Genomic DNA, 18,979 nt, shown 5'->3' with positions numbered 1-18,979 from the left:
CTTTTATTTATATGGAGTATATAGATAGGAGTGTGTTTTTTCTAGGGCATTTTCTACCATTTTAGGAAAAAAAACAGTCCCATGTGCCTAAAGACTAAATATAGACACTAATGGGTTAAAAAGAGTTCATGCTGCCTATAGTTGCATGAGCACTGAAATTAAAATACATTCGTCAAGATACCGAAATGCTTTCTCACTGTAATTATATACCGATGTGGCCTATATGACTTCCTCTGATGTGCTGTGGTTGTGTCTCTGTGTGTAAAGTATCACTGTACATGGATCCAATTACACCGCAGTCATGAGGCGGGTTTGGTTTGCTGGATGTTATGAAATCTGTGTGATCATCTCCATGTCCGTCCGCCTGTGAGGTGAAATAATGTGTTTTAACATTGAGTGTCATGTCAGCGCAGTAATTTCTTGCATATGGGGACTCGTGATGTCATCCTTTCTTCCACTAAACAATCAGGAGAAATTAGCTCCTTTCATACGACACCAAAAAGTTGCCTGACAGGAAACTCTTTGATCTCTTTGTTCTGTTTTTCATGAATTGGCCCGTATGCTGACTTGGACTCGTGTCATTCTGAACCTTCTACAAAGAACGCTGTGGTTTCCTCTTCCCTCCACTTTTGCTTTGTGTAGTTAATTAATAATAATCCTTTGTATCTGCCTTCAGGAAAACTGTGGTCCAGGAGTGTGAAGGTGGCCTACAACCTGCTGCACAAACTGGGAACCAAACAGGAACCTCTCGTCAAACCTGGAGACAGGGTAAGTTACAAGAAAACCAAACTGAACAAAAAAAAAAGATGATTCTGATTAAGTGAGGTAGACAGAAAAGAAAACGAAACATGTGAAACTTGACTTTAGACTTGAAAGTAAAGACAATCAACTAATAAGCTCTGTATTGGTAACAGGGAACAATGGCGGGTGCTCACTATGGTTTTATGTCTCACAGGGGACAAAGAAGATTAAGTAAGTAAGTAAATCCATAAAATAATGAAAAAATAAGTCAGGTATTTGATTTCGAGGCCTGTGTCAGACAATCAAACTGAATTGCCTTTTTAATTTAATTTCTCTTGAGTCTGACATTGTTCATGTTAGCTGATTTATTTTGTTTCTAACCAATCAGTACTAAGAGTGCTGAATCTTTCACTTGATGAGGTATCAATTGGAGAAAAGAAGTTGCAGATTAATTTATAATGAAAATAATTGTTAGTTACCCCCACCAAATAACTCCAATAAAGATGAAGAACCTTTAGTACTTCAAAGAACCACATACAATAAGAACCACCCCCCTGAGTGAAGAGGATCTTCAGTTGGTGATGGCTCTTTGAAGAACCAGAGAACCTTATAAGAACCACCTAAGAACAATTATTTTGTTAGTTGTTAATAAGCCTGACATCGATATGGGTCGATCAGAAGTTGCTATAAGAAAACTATTTACAGAACAACCTTAGAATTAAGCTTCAGCCCAATGTTTTTGATCACAAGAGTAAGAGAATGATTTACAGAATAAGTTTAAATAAAAGTTGCTATAGAAAACGCATATTGACACATTTTAACCGGTAATGCTTCCGGCTGAATACTCAACCCATTTTTAATCCTGCCTCCAAAGCTGTGATTGATCGTTGTGGTGGCTGTGGCTCAGCAGGTAGAGCAGATCATGCAGCAGGTAGAGCAGATCATGCAGCAGGTAGAGCAGATCATCCAGCAGGTAGAGCAGATCATCCAGCAATAACAAGAAGCCCCAAACTGCAACAGCGCCTCACGTTGTAGCTCGCTGCTCACCGACTGCTCTGGATAACCCACAGAACTGAACCGACCTATCAACAGGGCTGATTGCTTCAGTAGAAAGTAGTTCGCATGAGATAAATTCCATTTTTTTTTTTTTTTTAGCACCGAATTTCAATTCCTCTCCTGAGACAACAAAACCAAACAATCCGCGAGGCTCGAGGTAAAGGAGGTGTTTTTGTTATTTTTTTAATACTTTTTTAACTGACCCTTAAACACGAGTCAGCACTCTGCTCAGAAACAACTGGACTCATCAGACCTTTGCCTCTGTTGTCTCGTTGGTTTCTTCGCTTTAAAAACATCACAGCAGTTTCACTGACATCACCTCTCAACAGTTTTGGGCGCTGGCCAGAAATCCTTTGTCGACTCCACACACGGCCATTGCTCAATGTTTTTAATAATGGACACGTGTGTAGTCCTTCCCTTCTTTCCTGTCAGTATAATCATCACATCACAGTCTGGGCGTCTTTACCCGGCACTGCGCACACAAACATACACAAACACCCGATCACACTGAAGTGGAAAAGGTTCAGTCATAGTCCCACATGTGTCTGCTGCCATGTGAAACCCCCAGCGTCTCTGTTCTCCTTGTCCCTCTTTCATCTTTATTTTAAGCTCAATTTCCCGCTCGGCTTGAGACTAAGTCAAGACGGGCACGATGCCAGTGTGTGTGTTTTAATGTAACTCAGCCAGAAGGAGGGTGTGTGTTTTAATTACCGTACAACTCCCCTTTTCTTCTCGCTCAGTGTGAATTACAAACTGCTCCTTTTCACAGTTTTACTGAAGTTATAATAAGTTGGACACAGAAATTACAGTGTTGTGTCTTTATTGTGACGCAGGAGTGAGTCTTGCAGGATGAATTCAGACATTTGTTTTACTGCGAGAGTGTTTAGAAGGCTGAGGAGATATAATTACACGAAGAAATGATACAGAAGTTGTTGTTTTATGAAAATGCATTAGAGGTTGTGTAATTTTGTGTGGAAAAACAAGCTCACAGAATGTTTGGGGAAATTAGCTTTGAATTTCAGATGGTTAACTGCATGTTTGTTTTCATTTTTATTTGAAGTGTGTATTCCAGAGGCAGGAACTATTACATTTTGTCAACCCAACAGAACTCCACATAATCCATCAAAACAAACATTAACCATTACAAGTTCACAAAACATCCCTATCTGGTTCTAAATCTATTTAATCTTAATCTAGTCATTTATTTTGAATCTTTAAACTGTTTTTTAAAAATCTGTACACAAAATAGAAATTATACTTTGAAAATGATATCTGCCACATAAACACTGCTCACAATATGTCAGCCAGTGTCAAAAGTACTCAGATTCTTTACTCAAGTACAGATACTTGACTCCTGTGAAAGCAGAAATACTGATTCAACTTCTTTACTTAAGTAAAGTGAGTAGGCTGTTTCTGTATCTGAAACTTCCCTCTCTCGTCTTTTTGCATCAAAACTAAAGCAACAAGCCTCTTTTGAAAATGTTAGGAGTAGAAAAGTCCTCCATAACTGCTGGAGCATAATAGAAAAACTTATTGGAAAATATATCACCAGAGCAGTGCAGCACGGCGTCCATACAACAGTGTAATCATCTTGACTCCAGCATACATTATCATCCACTCAAAATGATAATATGAAAATGTTATACAATTTGTACACCAGCATACCAGAGCCATCAATCACGTCAGTATCAAAGGATCAAGGAAATGTATTTACAATTAGAAAACACAAGGTTGTACAACAAAATTAAAGTTTTCAGACCCTTCATGCGACACATAGAAAAAGTGAATTACATTTTACAGGGAATCATATATAAATAAAGTAATATTAACAATACAGGACACTATAAGTTTTCTTTAATAAAAATTCTTGCAACAATCTATAAAGTTGACCTCAGTCATGGTGTGGTCACCAGACCACACCATGTTAGGCCTTTTCCACTAAAAGGGAACCAGCTCCATTGCAGTTCAAGCACCTAGTTTTGAGCAAAATAAATTGGTTCTGAACCTGAAAAGTTGGTTCCCAGCTGGAACCATAAAAAATAGCAGGTTTTCCTTGGCAACCAAAGTGGGCTTGTCATATTGTACAGGTCGTTCCCTCTGTTGATTGCCACATCTGATTACAGTGGTTCAAAACTGGCTGGTTCACCAGATTTAAGTTGGCCAGTTTAAGAACCAGAGCTAATTTGGTGGAAAAACACCATTTGTGGAGTTCTCTCTCCTGATTTGGACAAACGGGATACCAGAAACTTTATTCTTGCAGAAAGGACAGACTGGGAGATCCATGTTACTGAATACACTAAAACAGTAAAAATATAACTTATAGCACCTTTAATGTGCCGGTATTAAACTGTAGTTAATGACAGCAGTGAGGCTTCACTAATGGGTGCAGATAGAGTTAGTGTAGATAGATGGCGAACAGGGAAAACGAAAATTGCGATATAGTCCAGAACCAGACAAACTTAATTTCAAACATATTTGATATTTGCGCGAATCGGGACAACCAAATGGGTATATGAGGAGGAGAGAGCGGAGTTTTGAAATAATATTAGTTGGTAACCTGAGTCTGAGGGGCCGCTGCAGGAGGAAGGAGAGAAGACAGAAAAACCAAAACCACACAGAAAATAAAGAAATGAGAAGTCGCAGGTAGGAATGAGAAAGAGATACAGCAACTGTGTGTGTTTGTCTGGTGGTTTTTAGCTCCTGACACTTCTTACAGAAAGAAATACAGCAAATTTTGGGGTCAACCAATCTGATCTAGGTATTTTATTAGAAGCTTTAATCAGCTGTACCTTCATGAAGGTTTTTATGCAGTATGACGTTGTTGAACCTAATGCACATACAGTATCAAACAGTCATTTCCCATCCTCTCGTTATCGGTATCCTCCACAGATGAAACCTGAACGGCTCCAATGAGACCTGCACATGTCAACATTAGTCCTGTTAAAGCATCATTACACCGCTCTCAGTCACTCAGGTGCACTTAGCTTATAGCACACACGCTCACGTACAGTCCAGTGCTGCATGTGGAAACTATTAAGCAGCACTTAAGATGGGAGTTCAGCGTTATCGTCACAACATGCAACTGGAGCCAGACGGGATCCAACATGGCCGAGCAGGAGATAATAAAGGCTCTGCACTAACATGTTGGATCTGGCTGTTATGTTCATGTCCTGGGTGTAAGATAGATGGCAGATAGAAACTTCCTGCACTGGGAATATGTTTCAGAAGGGCTTTCGTGTCGTAGATATGATCTTGGGATGAGGATGGATGTAGTAAAATGTGCAGAATGAGCTGTGACAGTTTAATCAAAATTAAAATTCTGTTCTCGACAGAAATGACAAGATTATGAACTTCAAAGGTCAAATAAATCTTTTGCCACTTGTTTAATGTGTTAGCATACATGTTAGCATTAGCTGATTCTTGGCTATTATGGGGGATATCCAGTACAGATATCGAGGGCCAACTGTCCAGTGTCTTAATTTATTTTATTGTAATTTATATTTGCGTTTATTCTTATTATCCTGGTTTGGTTGTGTACTCTTGCTGTACCTCTCCTCTGTTTCATTCTTATTTTGCTGTTGCTGCTATGACACCTGAATTTCCCTCCGGGGATTAATAAAGGTTTATCTTATCGAAGCTGCATTTGGGTTGCAAGAACATGCTTCCTTGCTTTAAATACTCCTTTTTAATTGCAATTTTTTTTTAATTTTCTGGCAACACAGAAGCATATTTAGACTTTTGAGCACTCATGACTCCTGGTTTTCCAGTTCTGAACCCGTTCTCAGTACCTATCTGTACCAAAGATACATCGGTAACAGTTCAAGTGTACAGGTACAGGTGTTCCCACGTTTTCTTGATTCATAATATATTTCCTCTACCCCCCCTTTCAGTTTATTGTTCTTTTCTTCACATCCAGAGGTTTGTCATTAAACTTGCTGTTGTTACATAAGAATTCTGGCAGTTTAGCGTCACCTCAGTGTGCCAGTAAAACAGTTTGAACTGAAGTGAATTAATGAGCTGAAACAGAGGAAGATGCTGAAGGGGGAGAAACAGACACACAGAGAGTAAGAGATATTGGAGAGAAATGAAGGGGAGGGAAGTTAAACAGTGTGATGGCTGATAGGAAGACTAACAGAGAAAATAAAGCAGCATAACAGAAGTAGAAGAAGGAAGGCACGAGGGAAAGGATTTAGACAGACATTGACCAGATGCTCCTCTGAAAGATTTTGCTTTCTTCTTCACTGATAAGACCCATCGACCGAGCATCTGGCTCTCTGGCGACCGTCCATATCATCGTTAAACATCACACACAATTGATGTTTGATTCTTTGCTACTTTGCTTTCTTATTCTGTTGTGACACACAAAATCCACAAAATGCTTCTGAGTTGGGTGACAAATTAACCCATTTAGATTAGATTTAGGGGAAGTGTTCTCTGAACTCACCTAAGCACAAATCTGTAGACGTTTTCAAAAATCGGTCAAATTGTTTGGCTGAAAAGTGATTTTTTTTTCTGAAAAAAGATTCCTCCATTTTTTCTGCCTTTTCCTGTATTTTTTTTTACCATTTTAGGGGGGGAAAAGTTGTCAATGTGATAAGAAAATTAAGTTATATTTCAAAAATATGCACACATATGGAGTGTCAAATATTTCATATGGAAAACCTGACTTTGACCATTGATAAAAGTGTGATTTTTCAAAGATTTCAAAGTTTCACCATTAGACACTCGCCTAAAGGATGTCCGTACCTAATGTCAAGACTTTAGACCAACCAGAACAAATGTAAAGGCCTTTTTTCTTATCATACTAAATATAGTCTTTTGGCACAAATGAGTTCACTCAAAAATCTGAATAAATGAATGTAGAAACAATGAAGCAGATGCTGCCATACAGGTCACAATGGTTCTGCATGATTTGATGAAGTTGTTCTGGAGGCATCATAACTTTGTGATCACCAGATATACTTCTTCCCTCCCAACTCTAACTCATCTCTGCTGTCTCCTTTTGCCTACAGGTGGCGCTGGTCTTCCCAAACAACGACCCTGCTGCCTTCATGACGGCTTTTTACGGCTGCCTGCTGGCTGAAGTCGTCCCCGTGCCAATAGAAGTACCACTGACCAGGAAGGTGAGCTTTCCTGACGCCGAACTTCAACCAAACACTGACATGTTTAAATGAATGTATTATGAGTAATTAATCAAGATTCTCTATGGTTGCTTTCTGTTAGGGATGAGTACATTGTCTGTATCTGTATCTGTATCTGTTTAACCAACTAAATTATCTGTATTAGTATCCTTACTCAAAATAGTGCTTAAACTGGAAGTTGCTAACTTAAGCCGGAAATTGATACGTGTTGTTTAGAAGCTGCTATATTTATTAGAAAACTATTTACAGAATAGAGAAAATGAACTATTTACAGAACAAGTTTTTTAAATGAAAGTTGGTATATTTAGTAAGTATGGATATTGACACATTTTATTCGTTTGATACACTTCGATACTATCGAATAATCGTTTCAGCCAAGTACTCGCTCAACCCTACTTTCTATATCCTTTAGTTGGATGAACTTTCTAGGGTCAAATGTCATTAATCATGGATAGTGACAGTGTCGCCTTCTACTGGGAGGTTAGGGCACTCTCTATTAAACAATTAAAATGTCTTTATTGTTAGTCCTAAAAACAAGCATCCAGCCTGCCTTTTGGAATTTGTTTTTAGATATAACTAGGCCATGTCGTGACAGTAAAGGCACTTTAAATGTTTAAAAGAAAGTGCCCTGGAGTTTTCTTGTGATTTTTGTAATCCAAAGAGCACTTCAAACAAACTGAATTTGGGTCCAGGAAGCACTCCCCCCCAGACCTTTTTTTTTGTAATAACCTGCCTCCCTCATAAATGTAAATTAATTGAGACAAAACACCTGTCAGTGTAATACAATTCAATAAAGGTAAAGTAGATGTATTTGGTGCATAGGCACAGAAGTCTCTTTGTGGCCACCATAGTTGTCTTCGAAGGATGAGGCGAAGGGGTTGTAATCTTAAACTACACCACTAAATGGCACTAAATCCAACACACTCCTTTAAAACTCAGCATCAACAAGAACTGAACATTATCAGCTTTACAAAGACAGGATTTGTTTCAGGTCTATTGGTCTTGAGGCCTCCTCAGCTTTCTTCTGTTAGTTTTATGTGTGCAGACCCAACCCTGACGACACTCACTGTTCATATGCAGCTAATTTTCATGAAACGTAAAGTATGCCGCCTAGATTACATTATTTTATCAACATTAGGAATAAACATTTATATTGTATCTGCAAGCGGATAATAAATTTGGGGAGCTTGTCTGTTTTCAGTTGGACCTCGGGCATTAAGGGCAGTTTTTGTTGCCATTTCCTCTTTTTCTTCACGTCAAACAGTATTAGCGAGTTGAAAAGAGGACGTGCAGCAGAGCCGAACGGCGCTAATTCACACCAGTCAATAGAGCTAATTCTTCTTCGGGGGATTGTATTAAAAACATGAGTCATCAGAAGGCGCCGTGGTTTGAGTCATGGTGCAGCACAGAGGACAAAGAGCTCTGCTGAGGTGTAACGAGAGCCAAATGTCTAAGAAGAAACATCTCTGCTGTTGTTGTTGTAGGTTTACTTGAGTCATAGTTTGGATTGGCCGTCACAGAGCGCTGTAACGTCCTCTGGGAGCAACCGGGAGGGCCAGAGTGTGTGTCGGAGTCAGTGGAGGTCGGAGAAAAAATGTTTTTAGTACATATTCTTTTTTAAACATTTAATAATTCATATTAAGTTAATTTTCAAAGCTACAATAAATAACAAGAAAAATATACTTTAAGAAATAAAAAAATAGATAAGTACATGAATAAGTAAATGAATAGAAAAAAACAGGAACCAAAGTCTTTTGAATTTATTGGAAGTTTTTCTTAAATTATGCATCATGTTTTCATTTGAGAAACAGCAGAACAACTGACACAGAACAGGGAATAGTCTTCTCAGCAAAGAGCTTTCTACACATATATTATCTCCTGTTAGTAAAGGCTATATGTCTTTACTTACACCCCAGTTGTTGTACTCCAATTTAATACATTTAGACTTCTACACACTATATTGTCTGCATTCACAAGTAGTCCATAAAATGTTACATTTTAACTGTTCAAATTTAGCAAATAAATATGTCCACCAGATCCTGTAGAATTGTAGAAATGCTGAAATATAATAATTTAAACTCTAACCCCTAACCCAGGTTATATGTAATCAAAATGTATTTTCACCAGCACATGACCAAACCATCTTACTGAGCTGTTATCGGCTGCTCAAACTGGCAGAAAAAAAAGAAAGCAAAAGCACTATGAAGTCATTTTCATTTTAATTAATCCCCCGTCAAACCCTGGCCACAAAGAGTTGAATTACACTTTTACAATTCCATATGTTTTAGATTATCATGGATAAATAATATGGATGACAGAAGCGATACGCTAACGTTAGAGAGCAGAACACATGAAATATTTGGCAGATTAGGCTAAAGGGGATCAAATGGTGCAGTTACAAAACTTGGCTTATGTATCTTTCCATGCCCACTTTGACTGTTTAAAGTTCAGTAAGTGAAACTTTTTTTTGTGTGAGAAACAATATGAATCTAGCAGACATTTCTTACTTACCCAAAGGATTTTAAAAGACCCCCAGCAACAGCCTGCTCACCCTGCTGCCGTCTGGCAAGACTTACAGAAGTATCCGCTGCAGTACCACCAGACTGCAGAGCAGCTTCTCTCCTCAGGCTGGAACTCATCCTCCCAACTCCAACATAATAAATATTGTTCTTGTGTAGCATAAAGGGACTACAACCTATATTTCATTGTGCAGCCCTGTGTTGTACAATAATAGATAAATGAACCTTGAAACGTATTGCTGGAGCTGAAGAGATTTGAAAGTTGTCCATGTGTATGTATGTATTTTTTTACTTTAAAATAACAGCTTTCACAGCTTTCACCCAGTTAAAACTGAGCTGGCCTTCTTTCTGTTGGATGAGTTGGTAATATGTGCTGGCTTGCTATATCTTGTGTTGTTGAACTTGCTTGATGTTTGGCTGTGTTAGAAAAGTAGTCGACTTGCTAGTTTTTTAACACGTAATGTAATCATAACTGTCCATATTTACGACATTGCAACTGGAGGCGCCAAATCACCACAAATACATAGTGTAGCTTTAAACTGCCAAATGTGCTTAGTTATTGCGTATTTTGTCCCGAAGTGAACCTTGGGAGTTGTAGTTGTCTCACCTTTTGTTTTTATGTCCACAGGCTTGTGCATTTAAATTTTTGTCAACGTAGTTGTACTGATGATTCAACCAGAAAAGTTTCATTAAAGCCTTAAAGTGCTGCAACTGTCACCCAACTTTTACTTTCAGAACCTTGGACCTTCAAAGTAACACCTCCCCAGCAGCAGTTATTGATCGATTAGAATCCAGTGCAGATGATTAATCACATATAATCTCTCTGGTCTCTTTCCAGGATGCTGGCAGTCAGCAGATCGGGTTTCTGTTGGGGAGCTGTGGAGTGACGGTGGCTCTGACCAGCGATGCCTGCCATAAAGGGTTACCCAAGAGTCCCACTGGAGAGATCCCACAGTTCAAAGGTCTCACATAACACACACACACACACACACACACACACACACAGCCTATTGTCACACCTGTGCACATGCCAGCAGTGTATTTGTGGCAACACGCAGGGAACTCTGTTCATCATACATACTTAAATATAAAGAATCCAGATCCTATTATTAGTTAGAATTCTTGCCAAAGCATTTGTGTACTTGTATGTTGAAGAAAATGGTTGCCAGGGCTAAATACTTTAAAATGCTTTTATAACCGTAAAATAACTGGATCAGCTTTTATGCTACATCCATTTCTCTGTAGCACTAAGATAGCAGCATGCAGTTCGAATGCTGGCAGTTCAACAAGTGGCTCAATCAGACATGAAGGGCCTACATCCCCAAATGTACTGTAGAGTGCACAGCTGGGTTCTACAAGTGCATCATCAAGTGCAGAAAGTTCCCCAAAGTTACAACTAAACTGAAAAATCTAAAAACTGCATGTAATAAAATCTCCTTTCCTGCTACAGTAAGCAACAAACCCAGTTCAGCACTATACGTAAAGATGGTCATACACAGATAATAAAACTTATCCAGATATACTACAAAACACACTGGCATTGTGTTTTTTCCCCACCTCAAAAAGAGTCCACTACAGTGGTATAAGTACTGCCGGTGCAGCCAGTGCAATAAACCAGGGCCCAGCTGATTATGAGGGCCAACAAGGGACAGCAACAGTTGGCCTGATGTCCATCGGTGGGCCCTTTTGTGCCTGCACATACTGCAGCATTGGACAAGACAGACTCAGTAGGATGGTTATACTCTCAATAGAGAACAGCAGAGCGTGATTTGGATTTGAGCAGTGTTGTTAATGGCTTTGCTTTAATGGCTTTGCTGAGCACCCTTTTTCAAGAATTCAAAGTGGTGAAGAAATGCATCAAAATTTCAAAACACAATAAAATAGGAATTTAGTAGAATATAATTAGATACAATTAAATATAAAAGTGCATAAAATTATAGACCATGAATTCTATTACACAGCAGTAATAAGTCCAATACAGTACCCAAAGATGGACACACTGATATGTATACTCAAAACAGACACACTGCACACACACAACATACTCAGAGGTCAGAGGTCATAGTATAGTCTTGCCTCTCTTGTTTCAGCACAGCTTCCCTGTGTCTCTCAGCAGGATGAATTAACAGACTGATGGCAACAGACAGCTTGACTGAGTAATGGATGACAGGATGGTAGAGAGACATAGAGAGAGAGGAAAAACAGACAGAGAGAGAGAGAGAGAGAGAGAGAGAGAGAGTCAGCGAGGCAGAATTGCAAATCGATGGGAAGCAGCTGACAAGAAAGAGGAGAGAAAGAGAACGGATGGAAGGAGACACATGATGAATTGAGAATAGAGAAACATTAGCACTGAACAGAGTGAGATCTCCTAGTGATTAATAACGACTGTTTGCATTTCAGTAATGGATGTATAAATAGCAACATGATGCCGCCAGATTTACTGCTCCTCACTCAGCATGGACTTAGCAGTGTGTGTGTGTGTGTCTCATTAAGGTAGAGTGCTCCTCATATTGATCAGCAGGCTTTAAACTCGTCTCATTCACATGGCTGATTGTTTCTTCTGTCTCACTGCTGGGCAGGAACAGCAGCATTAATTCAGACATTAACAGCCTTCACATACTTAGGATTTTACATTTGTTCATGTTCTGCCGTGTAAACACTCAACACATCCTCGTAGCAATAATAATCTATCTTTATAGCAGTAGGAATAAAACTGAGTCCATGCAGATGCTGAACATGCTTCCACTTGACCAAATCATACATTATTATAAGATTTCTGTTCAGCGATATGTCGACAATATGCAATTTTATATACCTGTGAAATCAGGAACCACCAGGAAGCTCACATTAAGTTTTCCTTAAAGTCAATAAAGGAATATGAAAGAAAACAGCCTTGTTTGAGTTAATTCATCACATATCAATCGAAAGATAAGTGCCAAGAATACACTGATCAGCCATACCATTATGGCCACCTGGGCAACCTGGTGGTCATAATGCAGCCTCATTCTGTCCACATGTCAAATGTCCTCCAAATGTAATAATGAAATGTAAAACTGGACAGTGTGGACTCAACTGAACCAAATAGACAACAAACAAATAATGTTTTATTACCTATTAATTGGAACAACAGACCAATCAGAATATAAACTTCAAATGTAAAACTGGAAGTGGGAAAAACCTTATCAGTTGTTTAACACATGAACATTTCTTTATGCAAATCTCTTTTCTTTTGTCACCCACTTCTCTGGTCACTCCACTTGAATATAGTCAAAGATTTTACGATTCAATGGATTTATTTGTTACATCCTAAAACAATTCAGGGTGCCATACAATGCATACGTTGCCACCATTTGTCTTTTATAGAAGCTCTATCAACCAGGAGTGTTTTCATTTCATTGTTTTCAGAGTAGGGCATGAAAGCAACATACATAACATAATTACATAACTTAAACTGTTTTCCTAAACCTAACCAAGCAGTGTTGCAGAGAACAAATTGGAGACATTAGGATGTTTGTTTTGTCTCCCCGTGTGTCCCAGGCTGGCCCAAGTTGCTGTGGTTCGTCACAGAGTCCAAACACCTCTCCAAACCTCCCAGAGACTGGTTCCCACATATCAAGGACGCCAACCAGGACACTGCCTACATAGAGGTAACACACACACACACACACACACACTGACACACACACTGAAGCCTGTCTTCTCTGGGGCACTAAAACAATTCCACCAGTGTAGTTCCAGTCATTACTTTCTTTTGAATGGAAATCAATGGCGCTACATGTCCTTTGGATTAGAATCACTCTGCGGCCGAGTGGACTGTTTCTCTGCCGTTCAATGCTATCATCTCGTCTGGTTGATTTGAATTTACCTGACGTCCCTTTGAGCTGCCGGGCAGTAATTACAAGGTGAAACGTCTTCTTGATTGCGCCGGGGATTAAAAAAAGGACAGAGAGGAAAATGATGACAGTCGGGGATGATTGAAAAACGATTGACCTTTTGTTTTTTAACCGAGGCCTTGTCCCAGACAGTCGAGACAAATTAAATGACTTCAGCTCAGAGAAATGTATCTTTTTTTAATTTTTTTTTTCAGTAACACTAACTTTTGTCTTTTTGTAAGATGTCTCAACATGATGCATAACTCATAGTGAATTTATGTTTTATAGTCACACAGTTGACTGACAGCCAAGATATGTTGTCACATTCAGTATTGACACCACCTGTATTGTTTTATAAGCTACACTGAGAAATATTTTTTTTTGTTTTATTCACAAGGGAAGGTAACAGACTTGTTGCTGTTATATTTTATCTGTATAGAGATCAACCAGGCAGAATAAACAGGTCACTGAATTCATATATAAGGGTCAGCATTCACAGTTCTTTATTAGAAACTGTGCACTTACAAACACAAATGTTTTGGATGTTTTTGATGTAATAGACGTCTTTCTTTACCCAGAAATTAGTTAACATTTTAGCTCTTCCGCTTCCCTCGCCTTGAAGTCAGTGGGTTTCTTAAAAAATGTGGTTGCTAACAAGTGGCTTAGTGAGACTACAGAAGGGTCAAGGAAAAAGTGTTATGATTGATCGGAGTATGACCCAAATAGACAGCGTGTTTTTGTGTACTTACAGGATGTCAGTTGAGTAGGGGGGTCCTTTACTGTGGCCCAGGACTCATTACCGTTCACTCTACAAAGGATATGTGGTCAAATGCATCCCAGACCACCTTGGTCGGTGGTTTGAATGATCTGAGTAGTGGTTTACACTTTATTTAGAGTCGTCCACTTGTGATCAGATCACCCAAGATGCATGTTAATACCAGGGGTAAACAGGCTTAATGAGACCTCTTCAGTCCACTCACTCTCTCTGTCTGTCTTTGTCTGTCCAGTATAAGACCTGTAAGGACGGCAGCGTGCTCGGTGTGACGGTGATGAGGATAGCCATGCTCACACACTGCCAGGCCCTCACGCAGTCCTGCTCTTACACAGAAGGTAACACTCGTTCTGAAGCTCCGTTCACCTACAGATACTGCAGCTCAGAGACAATTTAACTGTAAAACTGTATTTACAATAATGTGTTTCTGTCTCTGTTTGTCTGTCTGCCTGCCTGCCTGTCTGTCTGTCTGTCTGTCTGCCGTCCTCTAGCTGAGACCATAGTGAATGTATTAGACTTCAAGAAGGATGTAGGACTGTGGCACGCTGTCCTGACTGTAAGAAAAACCCACCTTTACCTTAATCATTCCACATGATGAATCCAAGTATAATAAACACACTATTATTGTATGTTTTATTCTTTAAATACAACATAGAAATGTTTTATTTTGTCACCAAGACTTCTTGCAACTCTGCTTAAATCCCAAATCTGGTCAGAGTAAATAATAACTATAGACTAAAATATGAAAATAAGAATAGTGAACTTCCATCTGTTTATGTCTCACTCTCTGTTATTTTCTGCCTCTCTGTCAGAGTGTAATGAATATGATGCATGTCATCAGTATTCCCTACGCCCTCATGAAGGTCAACCCTCTGTCCTGGATCCAAAAAGTCTGCCAGTACAAAGGTAACAAAACCCAAACTGAGTAACAATACTATTCAAACAGAAAAAGGGGATAAAACCATTTTGGTTTCGTTGTGATCCAGCAGATCAGATTTTGAAACTTGCTGGAAAACAGAAAGAGGTCACTGGTTGTGTTTGATTGTACTGATTACATATAATTGATATAATATTTTGATGAACTGTTGAACAGAAATCAGTCTATTCTTGCCAAGTTTATAAAGCAGACACAAACTCAGTGATTTAAGATTTTTGGACAAACTACAGTCAGACCCCACCCAAACTTTTATCACTAAGCTCTTTAGCAATAACCCAGATTTTAGGCCATGAGTTTATAGTAATTACATTTTGTTGTGTGTGTGCTTTTTGTGTATAGCTAAGGTGGCCTGTGTGAAGTCGCGGGACATGCACTGGGCTCTGGTGGCCCACCGGGACCAGCGAGACATCAACCTGAGCTCCCTGCGCATGCTGGTGGTGGCTGATGGTTCAAATCCCTGTAAGAACACACTGAAGTTTGTACTGTGGATATATTAAAGGTCATAAAGTCATTAAAAACAAAAAAGGCAATTAATGTCCAACCCCAAATGTAATCGCAGTTCTACAAAGGTGTTTGAGCAGGATTCTACTATTTATATAACTCTGCATTTTCATATATTTTTGTAACATTCCACCCAAAAGCACATATGACTTTATGATCAAATTAAATATTGGGTTTTTTCATTACAATAGTCTAAAAACAGAACTAGAAACTGTTGTGTTAGCCTGATGTTGTATTTGTCCTTTACTGTCTTCCCTTTGATTAATTGTCCATTTTATTATCATGCATTCAGCCTGTTAAGCAACATGCAGAATTTTTTCAAGTCCAAAAAAAAACATGTTGAAGTTGTCCAGAAAGGTTGTAAATAGCCTGAGAGGCAAAACCCAGGGCAAAAAAGTCTCTCTCCATCCCCAGTGGAAACAACTTCCTTGTGCCAGTAGTTATAAATAGAATAAAGATTACTTTTCTCCGCTGACAGATGGTTCACATTGAACATTTTATGATTGGCCGATGTCCAAATATTTGGGAAAAAACCCACAAAAAATTGTAACTGAACTTCAAAGGACAATTATATCACGAAGACTCGTCTGTAATGAGCTGCTTCCTCCTTGACTTCTTAAATCGTGTCTCTCAGGGTCAATCTCATCCTGTGACGCCTTCCTCAACGTTTTCCAGTCTAAAGGTTTGAAGCAGGAGGTCATATGTCCCTGTGCCAGCTCCCCGGAGGCTCTGACTGTAGCTATAAGGAGGTACACACACATATATCTACACACACATATCTACACTTACACACACACACACACACACACACACATGCATACAGGCCAGAGTCAGTTCTTCCACATGCATGTGTCATCTCGAAAACACACTGTATGTCTTTTTATTTCACTGTCATCAATTTAAAAACATTAAAGGCCAAAATCACATTTTGTTTTTATTATTCCATTATACTTGTAAAATATAATCAGGTTGTCATCATCATAAGGAATCAAATCAAAAAACATTTTAGGGCCTCATCACACACAAACTAAATTTAATACTAAAATTATTTTTACATGACGTATATTTATTTACTCTCCTCAGTAAATAAGTGGTTGTTTTAGTAGCTTTCGCCCTCCTTCCACTACATCCTGTTCTTATTTTAACCCATTAAGACTTTACAGCTAAACGTGCAACCTTTCCACCTCTTTCATCCTCCTGTAACTGCAACATGTAAAAACCACATTACAGTCGCACCAGGGTGGTTTTCATTCACATGTCGGCTGTAATTTAGCCCTGTGTTTTTATGTGCGTGTGTGTTTGTGCCACACACAGTCTAATAAATAACACTTTACCGCAGCGGGTGTGGTAGTAATGAACTCACTTTTTTTTCAAACAGTTGCTTCAAAAATCTAAAATGTCCTCATATAACAAAGATATTGTGACCTTCCTAAAATATTGTGATTTTCCCAAAATGTCTTCACTGTCCAAAATTGTCCCAATTTCAAAAATCCAATCCAGAAACAAAAATGTTTCCAAAACTGTCAATACATGTCCTCATCTTACAAATATGGTCATCTTCCAATAAAGTCCCAGAAAATGTCCTTGCTTAACAAAATCTTTCTCCCTTTCTAAAATTGTTCTCAATCGCCCAAAAGTGTGTTCACTTTCAATATCTTTTCCCCACTTTCAAAAAAGAAATTTGGAAGTTGTGACTTTCTAAAATTGCTCTATTCTAAAAAATTGCCCTCACTTTTAAAAAATGTCTTCATATAACAAAAATATTGTGATTTTCCCCAAAATGTCAAGGTTCTTGCTCAACAAAAATGTTGCTTTCCAAAACTGTCCGTACTTCCTAAAAATGCCGTACAAACATGGCCACCTTCCAATAACGTCTCCAATCTGAAAAAATGTCCTCACTTAACAAAATTGCTCTCACCCCCTTAAAAATGTTCCCTCACTTCCCGAAAACCTTGTCACTTCCCAATAACTGCTGTCACATCACAAAGACAGACAGCACTCCATCACCTTCCCTGTGATCTGATTGGCAGTCTCCACCCCTCCTCCTGCAGGCCTGTGGAGGAGGGCAGCACCCCTCCTGGTCGCGGCGTGTTGTCCATGCAAGGTCTGAGTCACGGCGTGATTCGGGTCGACTCGGAGGAGAAGCTGTCGGTCCTTACACTGCAGGACGTCGGCTCCGTCATGCCCGGAGGTGAGACGGATGGTGAACCCGCTGATCCTGATTCTGATTCTTTCTTTGCTTTGTTTTTTCTGTCCTTCCTTCTATCCTCATTTTTTTCCCTTTCTGCCCTTCCTTGTCTTTTTCAACTCATCTCAGAACATGAAAATCCCCAAAACGGCATATATAAGGTTTTTTAGATATGTATTAAGACACATGTACAAGTAGTCTGTTGGTCTAATGGGTTTTTCTTTTTCACAAAAAAGTATATTTTCCACAGTAAAATCCTTAAAAACTTATATATTCCTTCTACCTAAGTTAAAAATGACAATCTATGAATATGAAAATGTTCCTTTCTAAAGGCACAGGATGTCTCCTACTTCACTCCATTCTCAGTGTCTGTGCACTGGTGGCTTCAGGTTTCTACATCACACTGTAGAAGTTGCATACTGGACCAGGCTTTAACTTATAATATTACCTATTACCTCATATTTCACCTGAAGCTGCACAATCATTTTTCATGTAAAATGACACTAATCTGATCATTGTTTCTCTTTCATAAAAAGCTTCTTCCCCGGTTTCTCTCTCTGCAGCTATGATGTGTGCGGTGAAACCAGAAGGTGTCCCTCAGCTCTGTAAAACTGATGAGATTGGAGAGCTGTGCGTTTGCACTGCTGCCACGGGAACCTCCTACTATGGTCTGGCCGGCATGACCAAGAACACCTTTGAGGTGAGCGTGTGAAGGATTAAGTTGATTTAATTAATTTATTAAGCTTTTCTGACTGTTTTAATCACATACTCTCTTTAGGTCTTCCCCACGTCCAACAACGGGGCTCCCATCAGCGAGTTTCCCTTCACCAGGACCGGCCTGCTGGGATTCATCGGACCTGCAGGTCTGATCTTCGTGGCAGGGAAGATGGACGGCCTGATGGTGGTCGGGGGCCGTCGGCACAACGCTGACGACATCGTGGCGACGGCGCTCGCTGTGGAGCCCATGAAGTTTGTGTACAGGGGCAGGTAAGTGTTTGTGCCGCGTTAATCCTCCAGAGGTGACGTTACGATGTCGTCCAGCTGTGAAGCATGTCGACGCTGCGTGTTTCAGGATAGCAGTGTTCTCCATCACCGTGCTTCATGACGAGAGGATCGTGGTCGTGGCAGAGCAGCGGCCCGACTCCACCGAGGAAGACAGCTTCCAGTGGATGAGCCGAGTTCTGCAGGTACTGGCACGCACTTTATATACAGCATCTACACAGTTATATATCCAGTTACACAGTATAAAAAC

General features: G+C 39.5%; 1 protein-coding gene across 1 annotated transcript in view; it reads left to right on the top strand.

Moving 5' to 3' along the window:
* Nucleotides 1–18,979, top strand: part of LOC118335231 (disco-interacting protein 2 homolog C) — a gene marked incomplete in the record, with an annotated part of 203,921 nt that overhangs the window by 155,566 nt on the left and 29,376 nt on the right. The window contains 13 exon segments of the mRNA XM_035671466.1: nt 677–768; nt 6,810–6,920; nt 10,296–10,419; nt 12,995–13,104; nt 14,337–14,439; nt 14,593–14,657; nt 14,914–15,007; nt 15,378–15,497; nt 16,174–16,288; nt 17,591–17,730; nt 18,291–18,427; nt 18,506–18,714; nt 18,800–18,914. Coding sequence (XP_035527359.1) covers nt 677–768; nt 6,810–6,920; nt 10,296–10,419; nt 12,995–13,104; nt 14,337–14,439; nt 14,593–14,657; nt 14,914–15,007; nt 15,378–15,497; nt 16,174–16,288; nt 17,591–17,730; nt 18,291–18,427; nt 18,506–18,714; nt 18,800–18,914 — 1,535 coding nt within the window.

This window comes from Morone saxatilis, unplaced genomic scaffold (assembly GCF_004916995.1).
Source record: "Morone saxatilis isolate NCDOM2014 unplaced genomic scaffold, NCSU_SB_2.0 Contig23, whole genome shotgun sequence".
In the NCBI taxonomy this organism is placed as follows: Eukaryota; Metazoa; Chordata; class Actinopteri; family Moronidae; genus Morone; species Morone saxatilis.
The sequence above is the reverse complement of the archived record's forward strand: the minus strand, read 5'-3'. Positions and strand labels throughout refer to the sequence as shown.